At 41.8% G+C, this 24,714-nt stretch overlaps 2 protein-coding genes and 1 long non-coding RNA gene across 5 annotated transcripts; 1 reads left to right on the top strand and 2 right to left on the bottom strand.

Moving 5' to 3' along the window:
• The first annotated feature begins 47 nt into the window (after positions 1–47).
• On the top strand, positions 48–5,868 carry LOC113015424 (uncharacterized). The gene is made up of 6 exons (XR_003271105.1): positions 48–491; positions 1,168–1,336; positions 2,283–2,793; positions 3,366–3,433; positions 4,251–4,294; positions 5,212–5,868. It is a non-coding gene; the product is annotated as an uncharacterized LOC113015424 (long non-coding RNA).
• Positions 5,869–5,943: 75 nt separating this feature from the next.
• On the bottom strand, positions 5,944–11,766 carry LOC113015420 (uncharacterized). Of its 2 annotated transcripts, none has more exons than XM_026157457.1 (10): positions 11,055–11,766; positions 10,763–10,941; positions 10,546–10,639; positions 10,094–10,439; positions 9,825–9,942; positions 9,649–9,740; positions 9,411–9,525; positions 9,062–9,331; positions 8,743–8,919; positions 5,944–8,659 (listed from the first exon to the last, which is right to left on the bottom strand). In XM_026157457.1, the coding sequence occupies exons 4-10, from the start codon at positions 10,223–10,225 to the stop codon at positions 8,466–8,468; spliced, it is 1,098 nt and encodes a 365-aa protein (XP_026013242.1). In that variant the 5' UTR covers positions 10,226–10,439; positions 10,546–10,639; positions 10,763–10,941; positions 11,055–11,766; the 3' UTR covers positions 5,944–8,465. The 2 variants fall into 2 exon arrangements, with proteins under 2 accessions (XP_026013242.1, XP_026013243.1); XM_026157458.1 differs by having other exon boundaries at positions 9,062–9,328.
• Positions 11,767–15,428: 3,662 nt separating this feature from the next.
• Positions 15,429–23,551, bottom strand: LOC113015410 (uncharacterized). Of its 2 annotated transcripts, none has more exons than XR_003271104.1 (2): positions 16,115–22,826; positions 15,429–15,573 (listed from the first exon to the last, which is right to left on the bottom strand). XR_003271104.1 is itself a non-coding variant. In XM_026157447.1 (2 exons), the coding sequence occupies exon 2, from the start codon at positions 22,445–22,447 to the stop codon at positions 16,460–16,462; it is 5,988 nt and encodes a 1,995-aa protein (XP_026013232.1). In that variant the 5' UTR covers positions 22,448–22,716; positions 23,258–23,551; the 3' UTR covers positions 15,834–16,459. The 2 variants fall into 2 exon arrangements, 1 of the variants encoding a protein (XP_026013232.1); XM_026157447.1 differs by lacking the exon at positions 15,429–15,573 and adding an exon at positions 23,258–23,551 and having other exon boundaries at positions 15,834–22,716.
• Between the last annotated feature and the right edge of the window lie 1,163 nt (positions 23,552–24,714).

The following is a 24,714-nucleotide window of genomic DNA, read 5'->3' as shown; positions in this document are numbered from 1 at the left end:
CTGAATATTTTTTTTTTCTAAACAGGTTCTTCATCAATCAGCCTATTATTGATTGATTCCTTCTTACATCTGCTTTTTGAAAAACTCCTAAAGGCACTTTTAAGAGCCACGTCAGTCTGTTTGTATCTGTTCTTACTGCTGTCCTTATTGGTCTGTCTCTCTGTTTCTATCCGCATTTCTGTCTCTTTAACTCTTCAGCTTTTTTCTTGTTGTCAGTGTGCTGGTTAACCTATAATTTGCCTTTTGTCTGTCTGCTGCCTTTTCTGTCTGTAATTATTCTTTGTTTCAACATGACACGCCCCAAATTCAGGCCCTGTACATTTTGCCAGACTCCCAATCAGGCAAGCAGAAGAACCTGCTATGTCTGCTTCAGAAGTCTGTCCAGCAAAAAGAAGCTAAAAGAAAAATTAGAATCATTGGATAGCCAGTGGGCACAAGTTGTCTTGAAAAACAGAAATGTTTGCCGGATAATTGATTCTGCCCGTATTGCAGTAAGTAAAAAAATTTTTGTTTCATATATTATCATTAAGTTGTTATAAGATGTTGCTGGCACATTAACACAGCTCATCATATGTGCTTTTGAGAACATGCAACAATATTTTATCTACATTTTGCTAAAGACAAACAATTACTTTAACTGTAATACATCAGTGGTGGCTGTATGTATTCATATCAGTATGAATGTGTAAATGGTCTGTATTTGTATAGCGTTTTACTTAGTCCCTAAGGAACCCAAAGCACTTTACACTACATTCAGTCATCCACTCATTCACACACTGGTGATGGCAGCTACATTGTAGCCACAGCCACCCTGGGGCGCACTGACAGAGGCGAGGCTGCCGGACACTGGCGCCACCAGTAGGCAAAGGGTGAAGTGTCTTGCCCAAGGACACAACGACCGAGACTGTCCAAGCCGGGGCTCGAACCGGCAACCTTCCGATTACAAAACGAACTGCCAACTCTTGAGCCACGATCGCTGTGTGTGAATGCTTAAATGGAAACTTCTAAGAAGCTGGTGTGAATATGGGTTAATATTGCATGTTGTATAAAGCACTTTTAGTGCTCCACGAGAGTAGGAAAACGCTATATAAGAGTCATTTCGTTTACCATTTAACAACAGGCTGTGTTTGACTAATTTGTGCCAACTATTTTTTTTATTAATTTCAGGTGCAGAAACTTGAGTCTATAGGCTACAAGCCCATTTTATTTATTGGCAAAAAAGACAAGGATTCACATAAGTGGGTAGCAGATGTTATTACCCATTTGGACCCCACTTCTACTACAAGAAATTTCCTGGAGAAGATGCAGAGGGCTTATGAATTTATACTGTCTAAGGGTAAGAGTGAAGTCTGTTGTATACTTTCAGTCCAGTTAATTAATGCTAATTTATATAGCAACTTTTCACAACAAGTCGTCTCAACTTGCTTTCACAATCAGAATACTTCATTAATCTTTAAGCAAATTGTGTAAGTATATTTTAAGGTCATTAAATAACCATTGAAGGATATGTTATCAAAGGCTTCGTTCACACTGCAGGTCTTAATGCTCAATTCAGATTTTTTTTGTCTGCTTGTTCACACTACAAATAAAATGTGACAGCAAACGCGCTCTAGTGTGAACGCCCAAAGCGCCTGCATGCGCAAAAGAAGACGTCACACACATTGCGCTCTGTTTAGACCCAGACCAAACAGTATTGTTTGACTGATGGCCCTTATTATAAAGACTTGTTTGAGACTTTATGTTTCCCAATTTTGCTTTAAGTTATTTTGTTATTTACATATGGCCTAATAATGATCCTTATTGCTGTTTTAGAGAGGAGCGGTGCTTCAAAGAGTAGTTCCAGATTTCTGTCAGAATCTGCAAATAAAATGTTCACGTTTCTCCAACATTGTCTTCCCAACAGTTTAGCTGGATGGCCAGGAAGCGTTCATGATGTCTTCTGTGGTGCTTCTCTGGCGCTGATAATTGGCGTCTGTCTTGTGTCAGTGACGTGGAAGATCGATTTAATGTGACAGGACCGTTCAAACAGCAGTCGCTTTCTAAAATATCAGCTATGTATCGGATTCAGTAACACATACGAACGTGACCCAAATTGGATTTGAAAATATCGGATTTGTGCCGTTCACACTGTCAGACCATGATCGGATATGGGTCGCAGAGGGTCAAAAAAATCGGATTTGCTGCGCTTTCGCCTGCAGTGTGAACGTAGCCAAAGTGTAGTTCCTGCTAAATATAAGGCCTTTTTTGAAAAATATTTTTATGAAAGTAAATATGTTTTATAGGAACCTCCACACCAGTGCACCCCAATACCCCCACAGAACAGCAGCTTGTGCAGTCCAAGAATGCCACCAAGGAGCATTGTGCTGACAAACAGACCCACATCAAAGAGCACGCAGAGATCCCCAGTGAAGAACAGGCAGAGACCCTGATCAACAAGCAAGCAGAGAGCCTCGCCAAGGAGCAGCCTGAGATGACCACCCAGGAACATCAATCTTCTAGGCTCCTCGAGGAGCACCCAAAGAGCCTGTCAGACGAGCAGACAGAGACTGGGAGACTGGGAGATCGCGTGGCTAGCAGGTGGATGAAGAGACTGCAGAGATGGCTGGTCTGCGGGTTTAAAAGGTGGTGGAGAGGTGGGAGAGGTTGTTTGTGAGGTGCTTCTGTCTCTCTTCTTTTTTTGGAAAGACTGGGAGCATGGAACAGAAGAAGGAGATAAAGGAACAAGATTGAGAACAAAAACAGTCTCCCAGTCCTTAAGTGAGGGTGGCCAACATGAAAATAAGAAGAGAAAGAGTAAGTATTGCTTTGCATGTTATGTCTTGAGATTTTTCAGTTTCTTACCCAAAAATGATACATATGTTGTCCTAGAGAACTAACAAACCATTGCAAAGTATTATTCACTAGTTATTTAGCTGCATTTTGGTGTACACTATAAAAAGACTATAATTAAATATGGTCAATCCCTTACTTTAGTTAAGAGGACTTTGTAATTCAACTTGATTGGATTGAGAAACCTAAAACGCACTTTGAGAGAACATTTTAGTTTCTCTCAACAAATAGTGTATGCATTTATATAAACAAGGTCTGGTGGCACTCAATTGCAAAATGAAGGGTGAATTTTTTTGTTAATTTGTTGGTCCTAAGTGAAACTAAGTTTTTACACAGAATTGATTCACAATTTATGGTATGTACTTTAAAAAAAAAACTCAACTGAGGTGGGTTCACTTTTGGACCCCAGAGGACAAATGGAGTATGGCAATCAGGAGGATATTACAGATTTTCACTTCTTGAGTGAAAACTCATATTTGATTTCTTGTGTATACAGAGTCTTATGTTTTTTTTAAATGTAATTTTTCATTTCTTAGGCTGTCGAAGATGTAGTAGGCAGAAGGTGTTCCAGTTTGAAGAAGTCACTGAGAGCAGGATAAATGAGGTAATACTTAAAATGTTTTCATTTGCTTTTCAGTAGACTTTTTACAGTGAGCCTATCTCAAGTTGTTTTCATCCATGCACTACAGCCATGAACTGTGCTACATGGGTAAATTCAAATGTACTTTTGAGATTAGTGAAGGGAAATGATTAATGGAATTACATTAAAAGATTGTATTGTATTTCATGTGTTTGTTCTTAAACAATTCTGCAAAATTAATCACAGACATTGAATACTGCTACATCTTGCTACAAAAACCTACATGGCTAACATAGAAATGACTGTATATGAGGAAGGATCATATTTTTTTCTGTGTAAGCCTATATCCTCAGTTGTTCTTGTTGAATCAGGATCATAGAAAGCACAATTTATAGATCCTGATATATGCTGACCAGCCCTGTCTCACTATAAATAGTAGATGATCATGTGTAGTTTGAAGTGTTTAAATGGACACAATTCAAACAATTCATAATGGGATGATATTGATTATGTCAGTGTATGATGTTACAAGTACGTCAAACTTTCCGAGGAAAAGAACATAGCCAGAGTCAAAAACAGATAGACGCAGTTAACTAAACCTGTGATCAAAATAATTTTTTGTGAATGCCACAATTGGATACATGCTTTTCAAAATCCTATTATTATTTTTTTTATAAACAGAAATGCCTTACATACACATACCTACACATCTATCAAAGTGTGTTTACATGGGTCTGTGTGTGTCTCAGGTGTGCACACTGGATTACACACAAGCTTTATGAAGACACCTATCCATTAACCATGTTATTTAACGATTGCCTCTCTGATTCCTTCTGTCTAGGGGAACACAGAAGTAAAAGTGCGTTGGTTGCCTTGCTCTGTTTGGTAAGAAGCTCTTGATATTTCATTCTCTGAGAATGTTCTGTTTCCATCTATTACCTTTTTGGAGCACAAACGAAAATGGAAAACCAGGTGTTTTGTCACGTCTTACTTCTCGCTTTTTTTCTTATCCTATCTCAATTATTTAATCAATTAAGGATTATTGCAAAGTTGTTTGCCATCTTTGTCGAATCATAAAATAACAAATTTAATAAGAAATATATTTGAAACTGTTCAGAAAACACACGTAGTGTCTCACTTAGATGCAAAAGTACTGGGAATAATTCCAGCTGGACTGTGCTGGGGCCATAAGAGCACTCACATTAATTGTAAGAAATATATAAAAGCTATCAGGATTTTGACAAAGTGGAGAGAATTTGTCCATGTCTTACACAGATTTATGTGTGCCAAAGGATAAATCGCCTAAGCAGTGGAGGGAGTATTCAGATTCTGAACTTTCCAAAGAAGTACTAATATCACACTGTGAAAGCTTTCAGTTGTTTTGCATACTGTATTTCTAGCATTACAATTGTGTGACAGCAATGAATCTCTACAAATTAAAGAGTAAACAACAGCCTTTATAATAATCCAAAAGAAACTAATTATCACATTTGAACAATTTTTATTTTCACTTCACAGAAAGGATATTATGAAATGTTCAACTGAAAAACAATAACTAAGTCTTTCATATGTGTCGAGTGTAACTGTACAGTAGTGTTTTGTTTGTAATCCATCTAAATTACAAATAGTGTAGCAGAAGTTGAAAATATCCATAAAAATGACAATTTGCATTTTAGTACAGTACTTAAGGAAATGTCTTTATCATGTTCCACCTCTGGTGTTAAACATAAAAAGCACGAAGTAATCCCCAACATGATATTAATGTTTTTGGTGTTGTTTCTTTCAATAATTATATTTTCCAGTGGGAAAATCTGGGATGACACGTGGGAGCCAGCCAGTGAATTTCAACACCACTTTGCCATGCCAGATGTGCCACCTCCTTCAGCCACTGAGGAAGTCTTCTTATGATGTTGTGATGTTTGTTTTTCCATGTTACAAACAAGTAAGATATAATGTCTGAAAACTGAAGTTGTGTACTGTCTACAAGGAACACTTTCAGAAATATGTGGAACCAAAGGTCCATACATCCAGATGTCACATTGATCTTCTCTGTTCACAGACTGGATATGTTCATTTTCAGCAGTTTGATTGTTTAGAAATGTTAGACAAATATTTATACTTGTTAAAATGCATTGTGTTACGTAAAAAAAGACTTTATCTTATGTTGTTAACTACAATAGTAGTTCTGTGTTCTTAACTTGAATGTTTTTGTACAGCATTTATATTTGCTACATTCTTTAAAAAGTGAGTGTAGGCTGTTATAATTGTTACGGTGAATATGACCCGCAGCTAGCAACTCAATCCATAAAACACATCAGTCTGTTTCCCTTTGTTTCTCATATGAAGTTGTTATTGTAAACAGGTGTTCTGTTTAGTTTAAAGTATGAAGGCTGGTGAAATTGTACTGAGTACTGTCAATGAAAAGTAAAATAAAAAATCAAAGGTCTATTGAGATGTGAGAACTTGTAGTACTGTTTGATGTTGAGACTGAAAGTTTCCATTACTAGTAGTATCAACTTTCATAATTTTCTTAGATGCTCAACATTGACTTGGCCTTGATCCACCTACACTGTTATATAACTTCATTCTCTATGCAAATATTATTTTTTCTGCTTTGCACATATAATGTATACATAGAACACAGAAAATGTCAAATTGCACTACCAGTAATCATTTCAAGTGTGATGTCCCCACAAATAATAAGCATGTTAGATTATGTACACATATTTTCAAATTAAAATCAACATTGAATGTGGCTTTGTCCCATTACCACTGACAACATTCTTTTGAGTATTTTAACTACATTGATTATTAGAGGGTTAAGTCAACCCTCTGAGCTCTAACAGCACCTAACCCTGTATATTGGGACTATGTCATTTTTGGCTTTAGAAGATTACTAACAAATATTGGCCGTCATAGGAGAAAGAGCATTAAGCTGTTTCTGTTGAGAGATACGACCTGAACTACTATTTAGGGTTAGGGGCCAGTACAATAGCAAAACTGCTTAAAGAGATTGGAGCCAGAGGACAGGTGCTGCTGCAGGTTATAAGAAAATTAGCTAACACTGCTGAGTGGGCCAATCACTGGCTGTGGTTAAAGAGGGCTGAGATCACTTGGGCAGTCAGCTATCCGCAACACACATGCCCAGAATTGATCAAACTGTGGTGGAGCTACCTAAGCAGGGGGCATCAAAAGGGTAGAAAACATAACACTATAATTTGTACTGTGATAGACCTGAAGCCTTGTTGACTGATACAGCTGTTTCAGGGCTCCTGGGGCTGTGCAGTTAACCTCATGGTAGTGAAACATAAGGCAGGAATGAAAAAAGGTTTTGCTTCTACCCTCAGCTCTTTTTCCTGTTTGTGGGAGGCAGTGGAGATGTAGAGGGTACAGCCCGATCTGGGCGCGGAGGTATGGGATGCCAGATCACATGCCCCAGTTCCGGCTCTCCTCTCCTCTCTTCTATGTTATCTCTTTTCTCTTTCACCTTTTCTATCTCTTTAAGAAGTGAGGCTCTTTAAGCACTAAAGACCTAAATAGTACTTATCGTTTTGCAGTGAAGTGATAGAAGAAAATAAATTGTAGAAAACTAAATAGGAAAAAGTAGAAGAGAAATAACAATTTCACATCAACCAGTGACACACCGCGGGGCCTGATCAACCCTGGCAGGGCCTCCATTTATGAGGGTGTCTACTGGTAAGGGCCAAAACACCCAATGAATCCAAGGCCCACTACTGATGATGTGTCACAATATTTTTATATTATAATCTGGATTTGGTCTTTAATCCCTAAACCTAACCAAGAACTTTAAAAGAAACTAAAAAATGGCAAATATCTTTTGATAAAAGACCAAAAGACACTGTGAAGTTGATGCACACAACGATTTGTCCTCCTGATGAAGTTTCAGGACTGCCTTTCTCCATAGTGGCCATCCATCTATTCCTTTTGTGGAATAAATTTATGTGCTGTATGTGTCACAAATACCTAAATTTGATCTGGTGTGGGCTATAGTATTGAAAGGGTTGCATAATAAGAAATTGTTTTTGTTTGTGAAATAGATTTCTACGTTCTTTTTCACAAGTTACTTACATGATTGGCAGTCATTTTCAGTTTTTACATATCAAGTCTAGTCATAACTATATTAAACAGAAATGTGTTTTATGTCTTTGTCATGGAAATATAAATGTCGCTAAATTTTAACTGTGGTGACAAAATGATCCATTGAAACTGCATGAAAACATCAAACTGACAGTTATTTTTCAACTTTATTTGATTGTGGTCATTGGTAATATAAAAACAAATAAACTACAGTGATGTTGGTCCACCCTAAGACACTGTAGGCTTAGTAACCACTGGATCAATTAATACTCTAAATTTTAAAAAAAATATGGTTGAGCACATCGCTGTACAACTGGAACTAAACAAAAAAAGTTATATATCCAAAAGTTAATTTGTGGATCAGGGTTGTTGTGACAGAATCAGCTGAACTGCCTACTGTACTGTAGTATGATTATTTTAAAAATAAGCACAAGTACTAGTAATGCACTCAAACATTATTGATACTGTTGATACGAATGATACATACCATGAAAATATACTTAACATGTACATCAAAATACTCAAGACTGAAAACTCTCACCTGTGACAAGCATACTTGAAATTTGCTTACAAAGTTCTATCAATCACATTTCAATATGTCTTGTAAATTCTGTGAGCCAAAAATATATTACAGTAACTTAACATGACAAAAATGTAAAAAGTACAAAATCTCCCTCTGATACATAACAGTGTACTATTATGTATTACCAAAATGCATGTTTAAAAACAGTGTAACAGGGTTGTTTTTAGCTCTACGAATGACATTAAATAAAAATGTGCCAGCTGTCTTTGTAAAAAACTATATGCATTGATGTGATGAAGTCTTGGGAATGCACTGTCAATGACTGGTCTATGGCCAACTTGAAAAAATTGGGGCCCCCAGCATTAAACCTGCAAGGTAGGAAGTTGATATAACTTTGAGGACAAACTGATATATTACAGATATTTATTACCGGCTTTAATTAGAAAATTCAGAGTCACTGTAAAAGTCATCGTCGGAAGTATGATCAAGGTTAATGTTCTTTGCTCCTGACAAAACTTGCATGTAACACTGTCTTGCATGCAGCTTGTTTTGTTTCACATTCTGTCGTTTTCTGAGGATGATGCTCTGTAGACCTCTCAAACCCTCCTCACTTAGGCCACAATGCGAACCTTAAAAATAGAACATATAATTTAGTCTGCTTTAATGCCTTAAGAAACAGTCAGTGTTTTGTATGCATTACTTAAATACATACTTTTAAATATCTCATTGGAAAACAGGCCGGACAGCTCTTTCAGGATATCATCATATTTTGAAAGAGATTTCCAGTGATGGTCCATCTCTGTAAGAAGAATCTTCTTTTCCTCCTCAAGTCTTCTTATTGCCATGATGATATCGAATGCCCCTCTCTTTGTTGTAAGGCTGACAGAGTCTGAAATGCATTTATAACAAAGTTATAAATCAATTCACAAAGAACGTCTGAAGTCGTAAATGATTTTAGGTCAACACCTGAAGCTTAGGGTTTCATTATATGTCAGATATGCTGAAAGTAGACAACATATATGTACAACTACCGCTGTGTGCCCGCTGCCACGGCCAGCTTGTGTCACCAGACAGAATTTCTTCCAAGCACAGAGTTTCTTTGTCTGGAAACATTCTGTTGTATTTTTCCACAGCAGAAGTCAAGATTCCTTTCTCTTCTCTGATCTTGCGACGAATCTTGGCACGGGCTTTATTTCCATCGGTGTCTTTGTACAGACGCTGGGATCGTCTCTTTATGCTCGCTACAAGCACTTCGATTCTGCTCACCAAGGGATCAATATCACTTGTGCTTGTTGTTGCTGCTTAGAAGAAATAACACAGCTACACTTACATAAAGTCATTGTACAATTGCATCACATTTTTGAATCAGTTTTTGCTCACCTTCTGCCCAATCCTTTACATCACTGACCCATTCATCCAGTTGACTGTCAGTCACTGCTAATTGGACTTTTAAGGACTCCAGGTTCTGAAGCTGGGTTAGAAGAGCTTTTGTGGCCTACATTGTCAATTTGAGATTAAAAAACAAACAAACAAACAAAAAACACTAAACACATGTTTACTCCAAATAATAAGAACACAGAGGAGTAATCATCTAAAAATAAAGTAACAATATCATTACCTTCTGATATCGATGGGTCAGAGAGGTGGCCAACTGGTCTAGCTTTTGTTGATTCCAGCGCATGGTCATAAGAGTTAGCATGTCACTCCGTCCTGCAAACACAGAAAACGTAGTGTTACCACTTTCATCATAATTACACACTTAAAATCTAACTAGTGCAGGATTTGCCTTCTCACCTGCTTTGGACATATGTTTTGTGGTAACTGCAATCCTTGACAAAAAGGCATTACATTGCTCTACCTCCTCCCCTAGAGTCAAACCAGCCCCATCTTGATATGCTCCACTCCATTTCACCTGGAAAACACACACACACACACACACACACACACACACACACACACACACACACACACACACACACACACACACACAGATAAAATACAAATTACACAAAATGTTGATGTGCAATTGTTCAGATAAAGTCATTAAAGTCAGAATTTCATACCTCACATTTGAAATCGTGGGTTTTAGCATGAAAGACTGAAAGAAATGGCTTCATGCTAAGAAGGTGCTGGAGCTCTGGACAGCTTTTTGTTACTCTTTCAAGATATGGCCAATACTTGCAGGTAACATCCATACAAAAAAAAAGTGATATGTCTATTGGCCAGCTTTTGTTGCAGGTACAAGGGATAAGCAAAAATTTCACCCCTGTACATATTTAGAGTACGGAGCAGCACTCCATGCCTACACACTGCAAGCTCCAGTCCCTCCTCATCCACCTTGCTGCTGGATCTTTGGGAGGTCTCTCTGGCTGCTGACCACTCCCCTCCACAAACACCTCGTCCGGAGACCTAAAATGCATTAAATAGCTGGTGACAATGTCTTTTCACAATCTCTTCAACAGAGTGTTAAAGGTTAACATAATTATGTCTATGTAATTAGAGCGTTCAATCTTACATGTCTGGATGTGCTGTGTATGTAGTCCACAAATCTTCCCACATCTTCATCCTTTGCTATGAAGGCGTCTTCAAAGATGCCCAGTTCCTCAGATCTGAACAAAATAGCAATACAGTATACTTTATGGTGTCATACAAAGTAAGTCCAAAGTTAATTGGTGCACCTTATAGTCACATTGTCTGAAACAAACGTTGGTATTACACATATTTTGCTGTACCTGGCTGCATTCTTGAAACGGTAATGCTTGCGGTTTCCATCCACTGAAATTGCAAGCATGTCTGGGGCACATGCATGACATGTGAAGGGATCCTCCTTTAAAATCTTGTCTAATTCATATCTCACGGCTTCCCACTCAAAGAAACTTTTCTGAAAGCCATCTGCAGAGATCTTTCCCGTCTGGTTTAAAATGAAAGACATAAAGAGAAAACAACTACGCTACAAGTGACTTTTAAATCCTGAATAACACAGAAGAACCATACTGTAAAGGATGCATAAACTAAAATGCTCACACGGCCAAAGTGGAGAGTTCGTTGATCAAGCATTTTTAAAAATGCTTTGCAGGAGAGTCCGGGTGATGCCATCTTCATTTCTTCAAATGTGAAGAAGACATCTGTTGCGTACAAAGTAGAAAAGTGAAGGGTAGCGGGCCAGTAATCACTTAGATTTAGGTCATCTACTCCAGCAGTCCAAGAAGCTTCACATGTCTCACACCTCAGCTCTGGCATGCTGAGATTGTAATGTCCTAGAAAAGTGAAAAACTCATGACTCCAGAGTAAAAGTTTATTATCTTTGGGTTAGGTCTTCTTTTTGTCTCAGACTATACTGCAACAATGCTTGTGAGGGTTTAGTTTTAGGTGAATTGTTTACAGATGGTTGTCAGTCAGGACAAAATGAAGTTCTTCTTACCATTCATTGTGACCACAGCAACAACCTTCCCTGGTCTGACCCTCAAACACTCTGGTGGACAGCCGCAGATTGTGACTGGGCTCTCCACAGGTACAAGTCGTGCTAAAGAAGTCAACATGTATGCGTAACATATGATTTAAATAAGTTTATTAACTATGAAGTAAAACGTTGAAATGTGACTAAGATATGGTAGGACCAACTGAGCCTTACTTGAAACAATAAAAAAAACAACTTAACAGCTCAAAGCTAACAGTGTAGTTGAGAGCTGAGGAAGCATCAACTTTTTTAAAAAATGAGATAGAGAGAGAGAGCGTAAGGGAAATGTATAAACAGTAAACATACTAAGTTTAGTCACAGAACTTACCATCATGGCAAAGGGTCTTATTTACAATGTAAGTTGTTGGAGGCAATGGCTGGAAGAATCCGGCAGTCATGGCACGTCTATTGTGAAGGACATATCTGGTGTGCATGATGACATCACATTTATCACAAAAAAGGGGGCGTGGTAGACAGTCACGACAACGAAGCACAGCTGGATTGCTCCCACATTGTTGGCATATATGTTCCGACACACTTTCTTGAGCTGCCATGGTATTCACCAGATGGGGTCTTTTGGCCCTCCAACTCTCTGAAAAAAGAGTTTTTCTTGTGCTCCAGTTCAAGGAAGCCAAAAGAGGAGCTTTTGGTGGTGGTGCTTCATGGTGATCGTCTGAAGAATCATTCAGTGAGCTCTGGAGTTCTTGTAGAAAGCGCTCTGTTGCCGAAAATGTTTTTGCCTAATAAAAAAGAACAGCTTTTTTATTAGGCATTTAATTTAATTTAATACGTAAGAGCGTGATTAGCCAAAGCAGACGGTAAAATGACTGCATGTATTCAGAGGAGTTGGAGAAGATATCTTACAGCTGTAGCAGAATGATCGACAGATTTTCAAATATCAAAAGGATTGTAGAACAGTTTATAAAACCGGTGCAATAAATTCACCCAATCGCTAGCTGTGCCATTACCCAGCATACATCGCTCACTCCGTCAATGCAAGAATCTATACACAAATAACAGCCTGTAATTAGTTTTATCTGCAATAATTTTCTCTCAGATAGTTGCCTGCATTATATAATTTATTGTGTTCAGTATAGGTCGTTACAATGTGATTTGGAAAATGTCTAAATATACCGACAAAAGCCACTTCCGCGGCAATCTCTTCAATCGGAGGACCCTTCACGTCAATTCCCGACGCGAGAGGGGTACCCTGCGCGTCCATATGTGCAGCAGAGGGGGCCTGACCATGCGTCACACGTTTGACGAGTTGGGAGTGAGAACGTGTTGGCAGCTCCTGTACACAGGGCTCGAAGCAAAGAAAAAGCAAAGCAAAAACAAATAAACAAACAAACAAACAAACAAAAAAAACTTTCCACCTTAGATAAGTAACTACATCAAAGCAAAACAGTCAAGAGTTTCTGTATCCGGTTGTTCAGTCTGACGTCACTAGCCGTGTCTGGGTCTAAACTCCGCTGCAGGTCCATATATCAAACAATCACTATGGCATTACTGAGAGTTGAAAAACTGTCTAAAGTCTTTCATCTTTAATAAAATGATCAGCGTTCTGCTCTACCAGGTGTAACAATTGAGTTTAACATCCAGGCATCCATGAAAACGGAATTTATGACATTTAACGGAGTTAGAAGTTAGCAGGGAGTTAGCTCGCTAGCTTCTATCTAAATACAATATAGCATGTCCTGACTCCGGGGTTTTGGAAACAAATTAAAACGTACAGCTCTGCTATCACTTCCAGCATAAATGAAGACAGAAAACTAAACAGCAGTGACGCTTGTAGGGTTACTGAAGTTTGGCTAGCTGGTATATAATGATGTGCTACGTGACCGCTAGCGACACAGCTATGTTAGCATAATATAAACAAGCTAACTTTTTTTCCACTCGATAAAAGTTAACGTGAGTGTTCTCGGTGGTCAGGAACAAATGTAATCGCATGGCAGGATGCTGTAAAAGGACCAAACTTCAGCCAGGAGAACAACTGAGATAATCCATCCACAATACGAGGTTAGTCATTCATATACTGCTGCATAGGCTGTAGTTACATCCTAAGGTTTTAAAAACTGAGCTTTAAATAAATGATTAGTGGTAATAAAAGCCGAGGGAGGTCAACAGGGATCACTGACTGTTTTAGGAGCTTTTTGAGATCAAATAGAAGAAAATACATAACATTAAACATGTTAACAACACAAAAGCCATATTAAACGCAGACTACTTTAGACCCGGAAGTAGGATTCGTCGTGTCATCACTGAACAACCGGATTATTATTTTTGCTCTTTTCATTCTTGATTTATATATTTTTCTAATACTCAATTTTTAAACATGTTTTTAAACAACTGAGTACTGGGGCAAAGCAAGTTATTTTGTGCTTTATACATTATCTGTGCCATTTTATATTCAACTAAATCATAGAAATTTCAGGGTATTCAAATTAATAAACAAAATGTTAGTTGGTTCTATATAGTTTGATTGATTTATAATTCTTATAGCTCTTTTTTGTAACTTGAAAATAGGAAGAGTATTTGTTTTATATGCATTACCCCATATCTCCAGACAGTAAGTCATATATGGAAGCAACAGAGTACAATAAAGTGTGTATAATGATTTTTTTATTCAGGACATGCTTTGTTTTATAGAGAATAGCAATGGTTTTTGACATTTTTGTTTTCATATGAGACTTCCAACTCAGCTTATCATCAATTATCACTCCAAGAAATTTATTTTCATTCACTCTTTCAATTTCAATTCCATAAACCCTGATTTTAGATACATTTTTCATTTGTCTAGTGCCAAAAATAATCAATTTTGTTTTCCTTATATTTAATGATAACTTATTTACATCAAACCAGTTTTTTTTAATATATTTAACTCCTTTTCAGAAGCTGTTCTAGGTTTTTACCTGAGCAATACAGAGTGGTGTCATCAGCAATCAATACACATTGTAACAGTTTGGAAACACTACATATGTCATTTACATATAATATGAATAATTTAGGGCCCAGCACAGAGCCCCGAGGAACACCACAAGTTACCTTCAGCTGGTTAGATTTTACATTATTGATTTCGACAAACCTATATTAAAATCACCACAAATTATTTGCACTTTTTTATCATTTAGGTTGCTAAATATAGCAGCAAGTTTTTCATTGAATGTCTCAAGGCATGAACCTGGTGTCCTATAGATGCAACTTATAATTATATTGCTAGCTTTTTCAACATGGATTTCAATAGTAACACATACCAATATGTCATCTGTGGTGCTTGACATACATTCAATCAGACTACATTTCAAAACTTTATCTATATACAGGGAGTCCAGAATTATTAGGCAAGTTGTATTTTTGAGGAATAATTTTATTATTGTTACGTTCGCTGAGGGGAGGGTCCAAGGGACCGCTCCAGCCTCCGTCGTCTGCTGGAGGGTCGGTGGGACCGCTCCAGCCTTCATCAGCTTCGTCTGCCTTCGCTGAGGGGAGGGTCCGTGGGACCGCTCCAGCCTTCATCCGCCTTCGCTGGAGGGTCCGTAGGACCGCTCCAGCCTTCATCCGCCTTCGCTGGAGGGTCCGAGGGACCGCTCCAGCCTTCGTCGTCTGCTGGAGGGTCAGTGGGACCGCTCCAGCCTTCATCAGCTTCGTCTGCCTTCGCTGAGGGGAGGGTCCGAGGGTCACTTGGTGTTAAATGTTTGATTTTTGGGTGGGGGGAACTGTTACGTTTTGGTGTTGTCGGTGTGTTGTTTTTGGCGTGACTGTTATGTGTTTCCTGTTTTACTTTGAAAGTCTGTGTTATCTTAGTGTTTTCAGTTTACGTTTCCCTGTCTCGTCAGTTCTAATTTGCCCCAGCTGTGTTTCCCTCCTGTTGTCCATTTTCCTGATTGCTCCCTCTATGTATTTAAACCCTGTGTTTCAGTGCGTCATGGTCGCGATCTCCCCCGTGTTGTAAATAGTTTGGTGTTTTGTCAAGTGTTCCTCTGACTGTGAGGTGTCCACACTTGAAAAAGACCAGACTTTGAATTTCACTCAACTTTATTTAGACCAACTAGTTTGATAGCTGGTAGGTAGCAGCAGGTAAAAAACCTTTCAACACAAAAATAAAGAACATTCCATTAACCGTTCAGATAAATTACATGCATTACACAGAAGACAGATGAAATAACAAAATACACTTCAGTAAAGCCATTTACCATGTGGTTAACTGTGTTAATTTAACTGTGGTTCTTAAATAAATATACACAATGTGTCTTCTTTGCATTTAACACTTTTTTATATACAATTGTATTTTAAAGTATACATTTTAGCGTTCACAAACATTTTAATAGACTTTAACTAAGGATTTTCTTTACAAAGAATTATTTTCTTTAAATCAAAACCAAACATTTATTCACTAGTTTTACGATCCACCCAAGGATTTGGGGTAACTATTTTTAATATTAATTAACATAAATATGTGGGAACACTAACTGCACAAACAATTTATTCAAACTTAAACATTCATTTTTGTCAATATAATTAAACTTAAATGCAGCAACTATTTCCCTAAGCGTAAAACATTTGCACAACTGAGCTTCCATAGTCCCAGATACATCTGCAAAAGCAAAATGTGAACTCAAGAGCTTACCGATAGCCTGTCTTGTTCAAAGTCTTCCTCACAGTGGAAAAGTGCTTTGTTTGCCGTCCTCTCAGTATGTTGCACCCGGGTCAAATGACTGCTGCATGCATTTAAAGGTTTACTTGGCACGCCCACCCTTGATTGCTCTAATGTGGCTCACCTGGCAGGGCGGCGCACACCAGGCCGTGCTTAGTTGTTGATTGCACCCAAGGTCTAATCAGCGGCCATGGGTAAGCAGCAGCACCGAACAGGTAGAGGGCAGGAGGAGGAAAAGAGGAATAACAGCCACACCTACTAGGTCAGCGCGACACCTCCCACTCGATCTTTGCTCAGCACTGTCTGGAAAGATCGCACTCAGGTGGGCTGGTCCCTTACTTGATCTTCCACCGGTAAAAGGACCACAAGACGCCGGATGTCCCGATGTAAGGTGGTGCCCAGCTCAGGACTTGTGGTAGCGGGTTTTGGACTCTTGATCGCAATGCTGGAACTTGGAGAGACCCTCACATGCACATCTCGAACGGTCCCTTTGGAATCAGGATTCACGCTAATGACTTTTGCGAGTCTGAACTGCCCTCTAAGGGCATTTTGGTCGCAGAGCCAAACTATGTCTCCAACAGCAATGTTTCTCTCTGCAGTATGCCATTTACTGCGGATGAACAGGTTTGGTCCAGCGAGTTGGCTCCAGGACCTCCAGAAGTTGTTGACTATGGTTTGTATTTCCTTCAGCCTTTTGAAAGGATAATTTGTGAAGTCGACAGTTTTGAAGTCCCCACTTTGTGTGGCTCGACCAAGCAACAGATTATTCGGCGTGATGTAGTCAATGCGATCTTCTCGGCTCTGAATTCTGTCATCAATGGGTCTCTCATTTGCAAGGTTGGCGGCTAGCTGGAGTGCTGTCAGAAACTCACTAAAGGTAAGAGCCTCTGTATTGCCGAGAGTATGGAGGGCTCTCTTGATAACTCTGACAGCAGCTTCGGCGGCCCCATTTCGGTGAGGTGAGTCAGCGGGAAGAATCTTCCATGCCCAGGTGGTCTCATTTTTGGCAGAGTATTCTTCAAGCGACTCCTTGTTTTGTTGTCCCAGGTAAGCATACATTTCTTCCAAGACAGGTTTGGCGCCGACAAAGTTTGTGCCAGGATCTGACCAAATTTTCCGGGGATGGCCTCGGACAGAAGTGAACCTCTGGTAGGCAAGCAGGAAGCTCTCTGTTGATAGTGTGCTCGCTAGTTCGACGTGAATGGCTCGGCTTGCCATACAGCAAAACACAACTCCCCAAACTTTCATGGTCACTCTTCTCTTGACATCATCCCTCACATGATAGGGTCCAAACAGGTCAACAGATGTAAATTCGAATGGTGCAGCAGGATTTGACCTCTCTTCAGGTAAGTCCCCCATTACTTGCTTGCAGGTTCTTGCCTTTGCCTTCTTGCAGATGATGCACTGGTCAACGACCTTTTGGGCAATAATTCTTCCTCTGACAACCCAAGCCTTCATTCTCATCCGCAGTAAGGTTTCTGCCACTCCGCCATGTCCCTCGCTGTGTGCTTCTCTGGCAAGGAGGGTGGATAACCAGGCTTGGAATGGTAGAAGGGGAACGGCTTTGCGGTCTTTTTTGAAAGTCTGGATTCTGCCACCACAAACTAGAAGTCCACTTGTTTGGTCTCTGTAAACAACTAGTCTGTCTGTTGTGGTGCTTGGGAAGTTGACGCCCTCTTGTGCTGCTAGGCAAAGGTCTCGAAAAGCATCTTGTCTCTCGCAGACTGTGAGGACACCGGAAGATGGTACTACCTCCCACTTTTCTTGGTCTCTGGTCTTTGATCTCATGAACTTTTTGGCAACCCTCCAGACCCACGCCACGGTCCCAATCAGCCTTCTCAGGTTGCTGAATCGCCTTTCGTCGATTAGCTGTTGGGTTGCTACTCCTTGTGGTCTTCTCGACTCTACGTGTGCTGAGTCCTGAGCTGCCTTGATGTGGACTCTGGTAAGGACCGCAACAAAAGTCTTTTTCTGTAGCTTTGTGACCGTTTCTCGAGCTTGGGCAGCGACTTCTCCGGCGGATTTCTTCAGCCACTCATCTTCAGGAAGTTGGAGAAACTTTGGACCCGACTGCCACTCGGAGTCCTCTGTTAGGGCATTCGGACTGGCCCCTCTGGTGAGGATGTCTGCAATGTTTGCTGACCCAGGAATCCACCACCAATCCTGGGCATCAGTGCTACTCTGGATTTCACCAACGCGGTTTGCGAAGAAGGTCTGGAAACCGTAGCTCTCACGCTGGATTGCACCCAAGACGGTCTGGCTGTCAACGAGGTGGTACCATTTTTTGACCTGGATTCTGCAGTGTCTCTGGAAGTAGGTCTTCAGACGGGCAGCAAAGACTGCGCCACACATCTCTGCTTTAACAGGATCGCCTTTGTGATTGAGAGGCGTCAGTTTGGCTTTGGACTCTACTAGTCTCACAATGACACTATGGCTGCAGCTCCAGCGAAGGTACATCACTGCACCATATGCATGTTCACTGCCATCAGAGAACGTGATGGCACTGGGCTCTGCACAAGGATCTGGTGGAGTCAGGGCTCTAGTGAAATGCAGTTTCTTCAGGTCAGCATACTCTTCCAGAAGCTTTATAGCGTCTTCTCGGAGACCTTCAGACAAGGCTGCGTCCCATGTGTCTTCGAGGCAGTGCTTTACTTTTGCTTCTTGGAAAGCTCTCCTTACCAGGATGGCACCCTTTTGTTTGACGGGAGTCACTAGACCGAGTGGGTCGTATAGGCCGGAGACTTGGCTTAGCAGTTCTCGCCTGGTGAGTGGATCAGGTGTTTGCTCTCTGACTTCTTCTCTGAGCAGGTCTTGACCAAGGCGCATTTTCCTCCTTTTCTTTGAGAAGTTCACTGCGACCATGACATGAAGCTTGTCATCATTGATGGTGTAGCCAAGGCCAAGGGCTTTGTTGTCATCTACCGTCAGCTGGTTTGGCAGGATCATAGTCTTTGGCTCTGATCGAGGCAACTCTTTCTTTGACTCCTCCCTCCCACTTTGACTGGAGTAGACCCAAGGCTTCATGTAGAATCCTCCAGCTCTCAGGATGTGCTCGATGTTGGCTGTTAGGCGTCTCAAATGGTCGAGGTCATTGTGTGATGTCAGAATGTCATCGACATAAGCATCTTCTTCCAGCACACGTTTCTCCTCTGTGAAGTGACTGAATGAAGGTAGGTTTGCAGTTTCTCTCATGGCGACTTGGGCTATGCAACCAGCAGGTTTGTCTCCAATGTTGACTCTTGTTATGGCATAGACTTCTACGTCTGCATCTTCTGTGTCACGCCACAAGAATCTGTGCAAGTGGACTTCTCGATCTTCCAGCCAGACGGAGTTGTACATCTTGCGGACGTCACCAAGGGCGGCGTAGACACCAGCTCGGAACCTCAGCAGGACAGCTCTTATCGGGTTCAGGACATCAGGACCTTTGATGAGGATGTCATTCAGGCTGAGGCCTCTGTACTTCTGGCTGCTGTTCCACACCAACCTCACTGGGGTAGAGACAGAGTGTGGATTTGGCGCGATGAGGTGGCTTATATACCATACTGGCCCAGTCCAACTCTGCAGGACTTCTTTGGACAGCTTCACTGCAGCTCTGCGGTTTACCATCTCATGAACTTGTGCAGCATAGGCCTTCTTCCATTCAGGTTCTTTAGATAGCTTCATCTCGGTTCTGATGAATGTTGCTTCTACTGCTTTCCTGTTATTTGGCAAGGTTGCTGGGTCTTCTACCCATGGGTATTTAGCATGCCAATGCGGTTCACTGTTGTGGGCATCTCCAGTTGAGTAAGTCAGGCCATTCCTCACGATCTCCATCTCCCTCTCTTCTGCAAGCGTCATTTCTTTACCCCCTGGCTGGCAGCTCCCACAACGACACCCTCCACATCTCGGCTGGCAAGCGGCTCCGATGCTTTCCCACCTCCACCACTTCAGAAAGTCTCTGCTGCTGGTAGCTGTGGTGGATAGAGTCTCAGGGTGATCAGGGTGCTGACAGGAAGCTAGGTCTTTAGTGAACTCTTGGTACTTGAATGCAGCAGCTCTCATTGATCTTGCGAAGTGAGTTTTGGAGGTGTGGGCCATCAAATTGACTTCCTCAAAGAGGTCTGGATGCGTGCCCCCGATTGTTTTGCCAAGTGGACCGTCCCAGAGAACCAGGTCACCGATGGAACGGATCTTTTGGGGCACCAGCTGGCCTTCTTTATGGCTGATTAGAAGCTGGATCTCTCTGGGTCTGATGAGGTCTTGGAGAGGGATGTCAGGGAAGATCTTTTGTAGCTTTTGAGGTGGAACATGTCTTGTCACTTCAGCAATCTTGTCAAGACCATAGCAGACTAACTGGTGAGGCTTTAAAGTTCCTTTTGAGGTGTTGACACGGATCTTGAGAAGGTAGCGCTTGGTTGCCACAGACACCTTCATACCTCCGATACCCTGGATGACAAGCATGACGTCTTCACTGCGAAGGTTGAGCTTACTTGCGGCTTTATGGGTTATGTAGTTTGTGTCAGATGCTAGATCAATTAGTGTCCCAACTCTCTGCCCATCATTGGCGATGACGTCAAGGAGCATCAGGATCACAGGGTACTCTTTTAGACCAGTCCCCTCCAGTAGACCTCTCTCTGCTGCCATGGAGTTGAAGGCTCGTGATGAGACGTTGCAGAAAGCTTTCCGACACTCCTGCGCTAGCTCTGGTGATAGTTTAGAGATGAACTCTTCTTGAACCTCTGTATACCTCCTCCCCTCAGCTCTCGCCGGACCAGACTTGGGCCTTTGTGATAAGGGTCGTGGCAAGGGACAAAGAAGGTAATGATGCTGGTCTTTGCACTCTGGTTTTCCACACAGGTAAGTAGTCTTTCTGCAGGGTTCATCGTGGATCTCGAGGCACCTCTTGCAGGCTCCAAGTTGCCGCACTGCATCTTCTTTCTCCTGTAACTTTGCGTTGGTTCTGAACCGTCTGCAGATGTAGAGCTTTCTCTTGTGTTTCGGGTCCCCACAGATGATGCAGCCTGCTGGATCAGTACTGGATTTAACTGACTTGGTACGGGCGTACTTTACTGGGAACTTTATTCTCTCCTTGGCAGGGTCGATGTCTCTCAGCTGGTCTAACTGCTCGTAGATGGACTCTTGAGATTGGAGGTATGCGAGCAGCTTGTCAAACCGGTTCTGATGAGTCACAGCATTCTTTGGATCAGCAGCGTGGGTAAGCCAGTCTTTCTTTAGGGACTCAGGCAGCTTGCTTTCAATAGACTTTATTACTAAGAGGTTCTTTATGGCATTTGCTTCATCCAGCTCACTCAAATCATAGAGGGCCTTTTCAACTGCGTGGATAAGCTCTATAATTCTTCTAGGCTGGTTGCTACGGACAGGAGGGATAGCTTGAAGCTCCTCAATGATTTCAATGGCGATGGTGGCTTGATTTCCATAGCGGTTCTCGAGGACTCTGAAGATCTCATCGGCTGAGGTGTATGTGGACAGGCGCAGATCTTTGGCCACTTTATCATCGAGGCTATCGAGAAGTTGGAATTTCTTTACTTCCACGGACCCGGTTGGTTCACCTTGCTTTTGCAGAGCCTCCCATTCCTTCCGCCATCTGTAGAACTCACGCTGGCTGCCGGTGAACTTTGGTAAAGCTGTGGCTTTCAATTTTATGGCTGCGACTGAGGCTGCGTTGCGGACTGTGACAACTGCTTGGTCGGCATCTCTTTTAATCCTCTCTGCTTTGATCAGGACTGCCTTCCCTGACACCAGCTTTGGAAGGCAGGTTTCGAGCTCCATCAGTCGACGATCACAATCTCGCCTCTCAGCAGGTGGAGCCCAGCGGTTCCATGTCTGGTGTGCCTGCTTAGCTTTCTTCACCAGTTCTTCTAGATGGCGGAGCATAAAATCATATGCCTCCAGGGGTGTATCAGGCTGAGTGGATGTGACGTTCTCACACGCCATTTCTGCTGAGTTCAGAGCAAGGGTCAGTTCTTTTTCACCATATGATGTCCACAGTGTCTCTCTGATCAGGTGCTTCACCTCCTTCAACTTCTGCTCACATTCTTTCTCCGTTTTTTCGACGTCTGCTCTCTGTTGGCCCATCAGCTCCGGTGTGCCCTCTGCTTCACACTGCGTGATGTAGGCGGCCTCAAGCTCCTCGTTCGCGTCAATCACTTTGGAGCCCTCTACTGTGAGTCTCTTGAAGGAATCCTGCAGCTCCTCTACAGACATATCCATGTGGGTCCTTATTATATGGTTGGTGAGTCTGGAAAATAGTCTCTTTGCAGTGGTTCGCTCTATTTTCAGCTCTTCGAGTGACTTGGACTCAGCCATGCTGTTTTCTCGGTTGTTGATTGGACAGGCAAACGGTGTGCAATTTCCTCCAGGCCCCCAGGTGGAGTCTTCTCCGTCTTTGTGGTGAGCTTTTGTGGAGTCTTCACTGGTCAAGGCCGGTTTCTCTACTGGCCAGGCCGGTTTTTTACTGTCAAGTGTTCCTCTGACTGTGAGGTGTCCACACTTGAAAAAGACCAGACTTTGAATTTCACTCAACTTTATTTAGACCAACTAGTTTGATAGCTGGTAGGTAGCAGCAGGTAAAAAACCTTTCAACACAAAAATAAAGAACATTCCATTAACCGTTCAGATAAATTACATGCATTACACAGAAGACAGATGAAATAACAAAATACACTTCAGTAAAGCCATTTACCATGTGGTTAACTGTGTTAATTTAACTGTGGTTCTTAAATAAATATACACAATGTGTCTTCTTTGCATTTAACACTTTTTTATATACAATTGTATTTTAAAGTATACATTTTAGCGTTCACAAACATTTTAATAGACTTTAACTAAGGATTTTCTTTACAAAGAATTATTTTCTTTAAATCAAAACCAAACATTTATTCACTAGTTTTACGATCCACCCAAGGATTTGGGGTAACTATTTTTAATATTAATTAACATAAATATGTGGGAACACTAACTGCACAAACAATTTATTCAAACTTAAACATTCATTTTTGTCAATATAATTAAACTTAAATGCAGCAACTATTTCCCTAAGCGTAAAACATTTGCACAACTGAGCTTCCATAGTCCCAGATACATCTGCAAAAGCAAAATGTGAACTCAAGAGCTTACCGATAGCCTGTCTTGTTCAAAGTCTTCCTCACAGTGGAAAAGTGCTTTGTTTGCCGTCCTCTCAGTATGTTGCACCCGGGTCAAATGACTGCTGCATGCATTTAAAGGTTTACTTGGCACGCCCACCCTTGATTGCTCTAATGTGGCTCACCTGGCAGGGCGGCGCACACCAGGCCGTGCTTAGTTGTTGATTGCACCCAAGGTCTAATCAGCGGCCATGGGTAAGCAGCAGCACCGAACAGGTAGAGGGCAGGAGGAGGAAAAGAGGAATAACAGCCACACCTACTAGGTCAGCGCGACAGTAAATAAATATTTTGTTGTAAATAGCTGTAAAATAGATTTGTCGATACTTTCGTTTTGGGATTTTGGTGGTGAGCTTTAGTGGGGGTTTTTTGTGTTTTTTTTTTCTTTATTTTTACTTTTTTTCGTGTTGCACTCCGGTTGCCTAGGCCGGGGTGTAACATATGGGGGCTCGTCCGGGATTGCCTTCGCTGGGGGGTCCGGGGACCGCCCCAGCCTTTGTCGTCTGCTGGAGGGTCTGTGGGACCGCTCCAGCCTTCATTCGCCTTCGCTGAAGGGTCCGAGGGACCACTCCAGCCTTCATCCGCCTTCGCTGGATGGTCCGTGGGACCGCTCCAGCCTTCGTCGTCTGCTGGAGGGTCGGTGGGGCCGCTCCAGCCGTCATCAGCTTCGTCTGCCTTCGCTTCAGCCGTCCGTCTCCGCTGGAGGGTCCGAGGGACCGCTCCAGCCTTCATCTGCCTTCGCTGGAGGGTCTGTGGGACCGCTCCAGCCTTCATCAGCTTCGTCTGCCTTCGCTGAGGGGAGGGTCCGTGGGACCGCCCCAGCCTTTGTCGTCGTTGGAGGGTCCGTGGGACCGCTCCAGCCTTCATCCGCCTTCGCTGGATGGTCCGTAAGACCGCTCCAGCCTTCGTCGTCTGCTGGAGGGTCAGTGGGACCGCTCCAGCCTTCATCGGCTTCGTCTGTCTGGATCAAACTTTTCACTTGGTGTTAAATGTTTGATTTTTGGGTGGGGGGAACTGTTACGTTTCGGTGTTGTCGGTGTGTTGTTTTTGGCGTGACTGTTATGTGTTTCCTGTTTTACTTTGAAAGTCTGTGTTATCTTAGTGTTTTCAGTTTACGTTTCCCTGTCTCGTCAGTTCTAATTTGCCCCAGCTGTGTTTCCCTCCTGTTGTCCATTTTCCTGATTGCTCCCTCTATGTATTTAAACCCTGTGTTTCAGTGTGTCATGGTCGCGATCTCCCCCGTGTTGTAAATAGTTTGGTGTTTTGTTGTAAATAAATAGTTTGTTGTAAATAGCTGTAAATAGATTTCTCGATACTTTCGTTTTGGGATTTTGGTGGTGAGCTTTAGTGGGGGTTTTTTGTGTGTTTTTTTTTTTTCTTTATTTTTACTTTTATTCGTGTTGCACTCCGGTTGCCTAGGCCGGGGTGTAACAT

This window comes from Astatotilapia calliptera, chromosome 22 (genome assembly GCF_900246225.1).
Source record: "Astatotilapia calliptera chromosome 22, fAstCal1.2, whole genome shotgun sequence".
Taxonomy (NCBI): domain Eukaryota; kingdom Metazoa; phylum Chordata; class Actinopteri; order Cichliformes; family Cichlidae; genus Astatotilapia; species Astatotilapia calliptera.
Note: the sequence above shows the minus strand (reverse complement) of the source record. Positions and strands in the feature narration are given on the sequence as shown.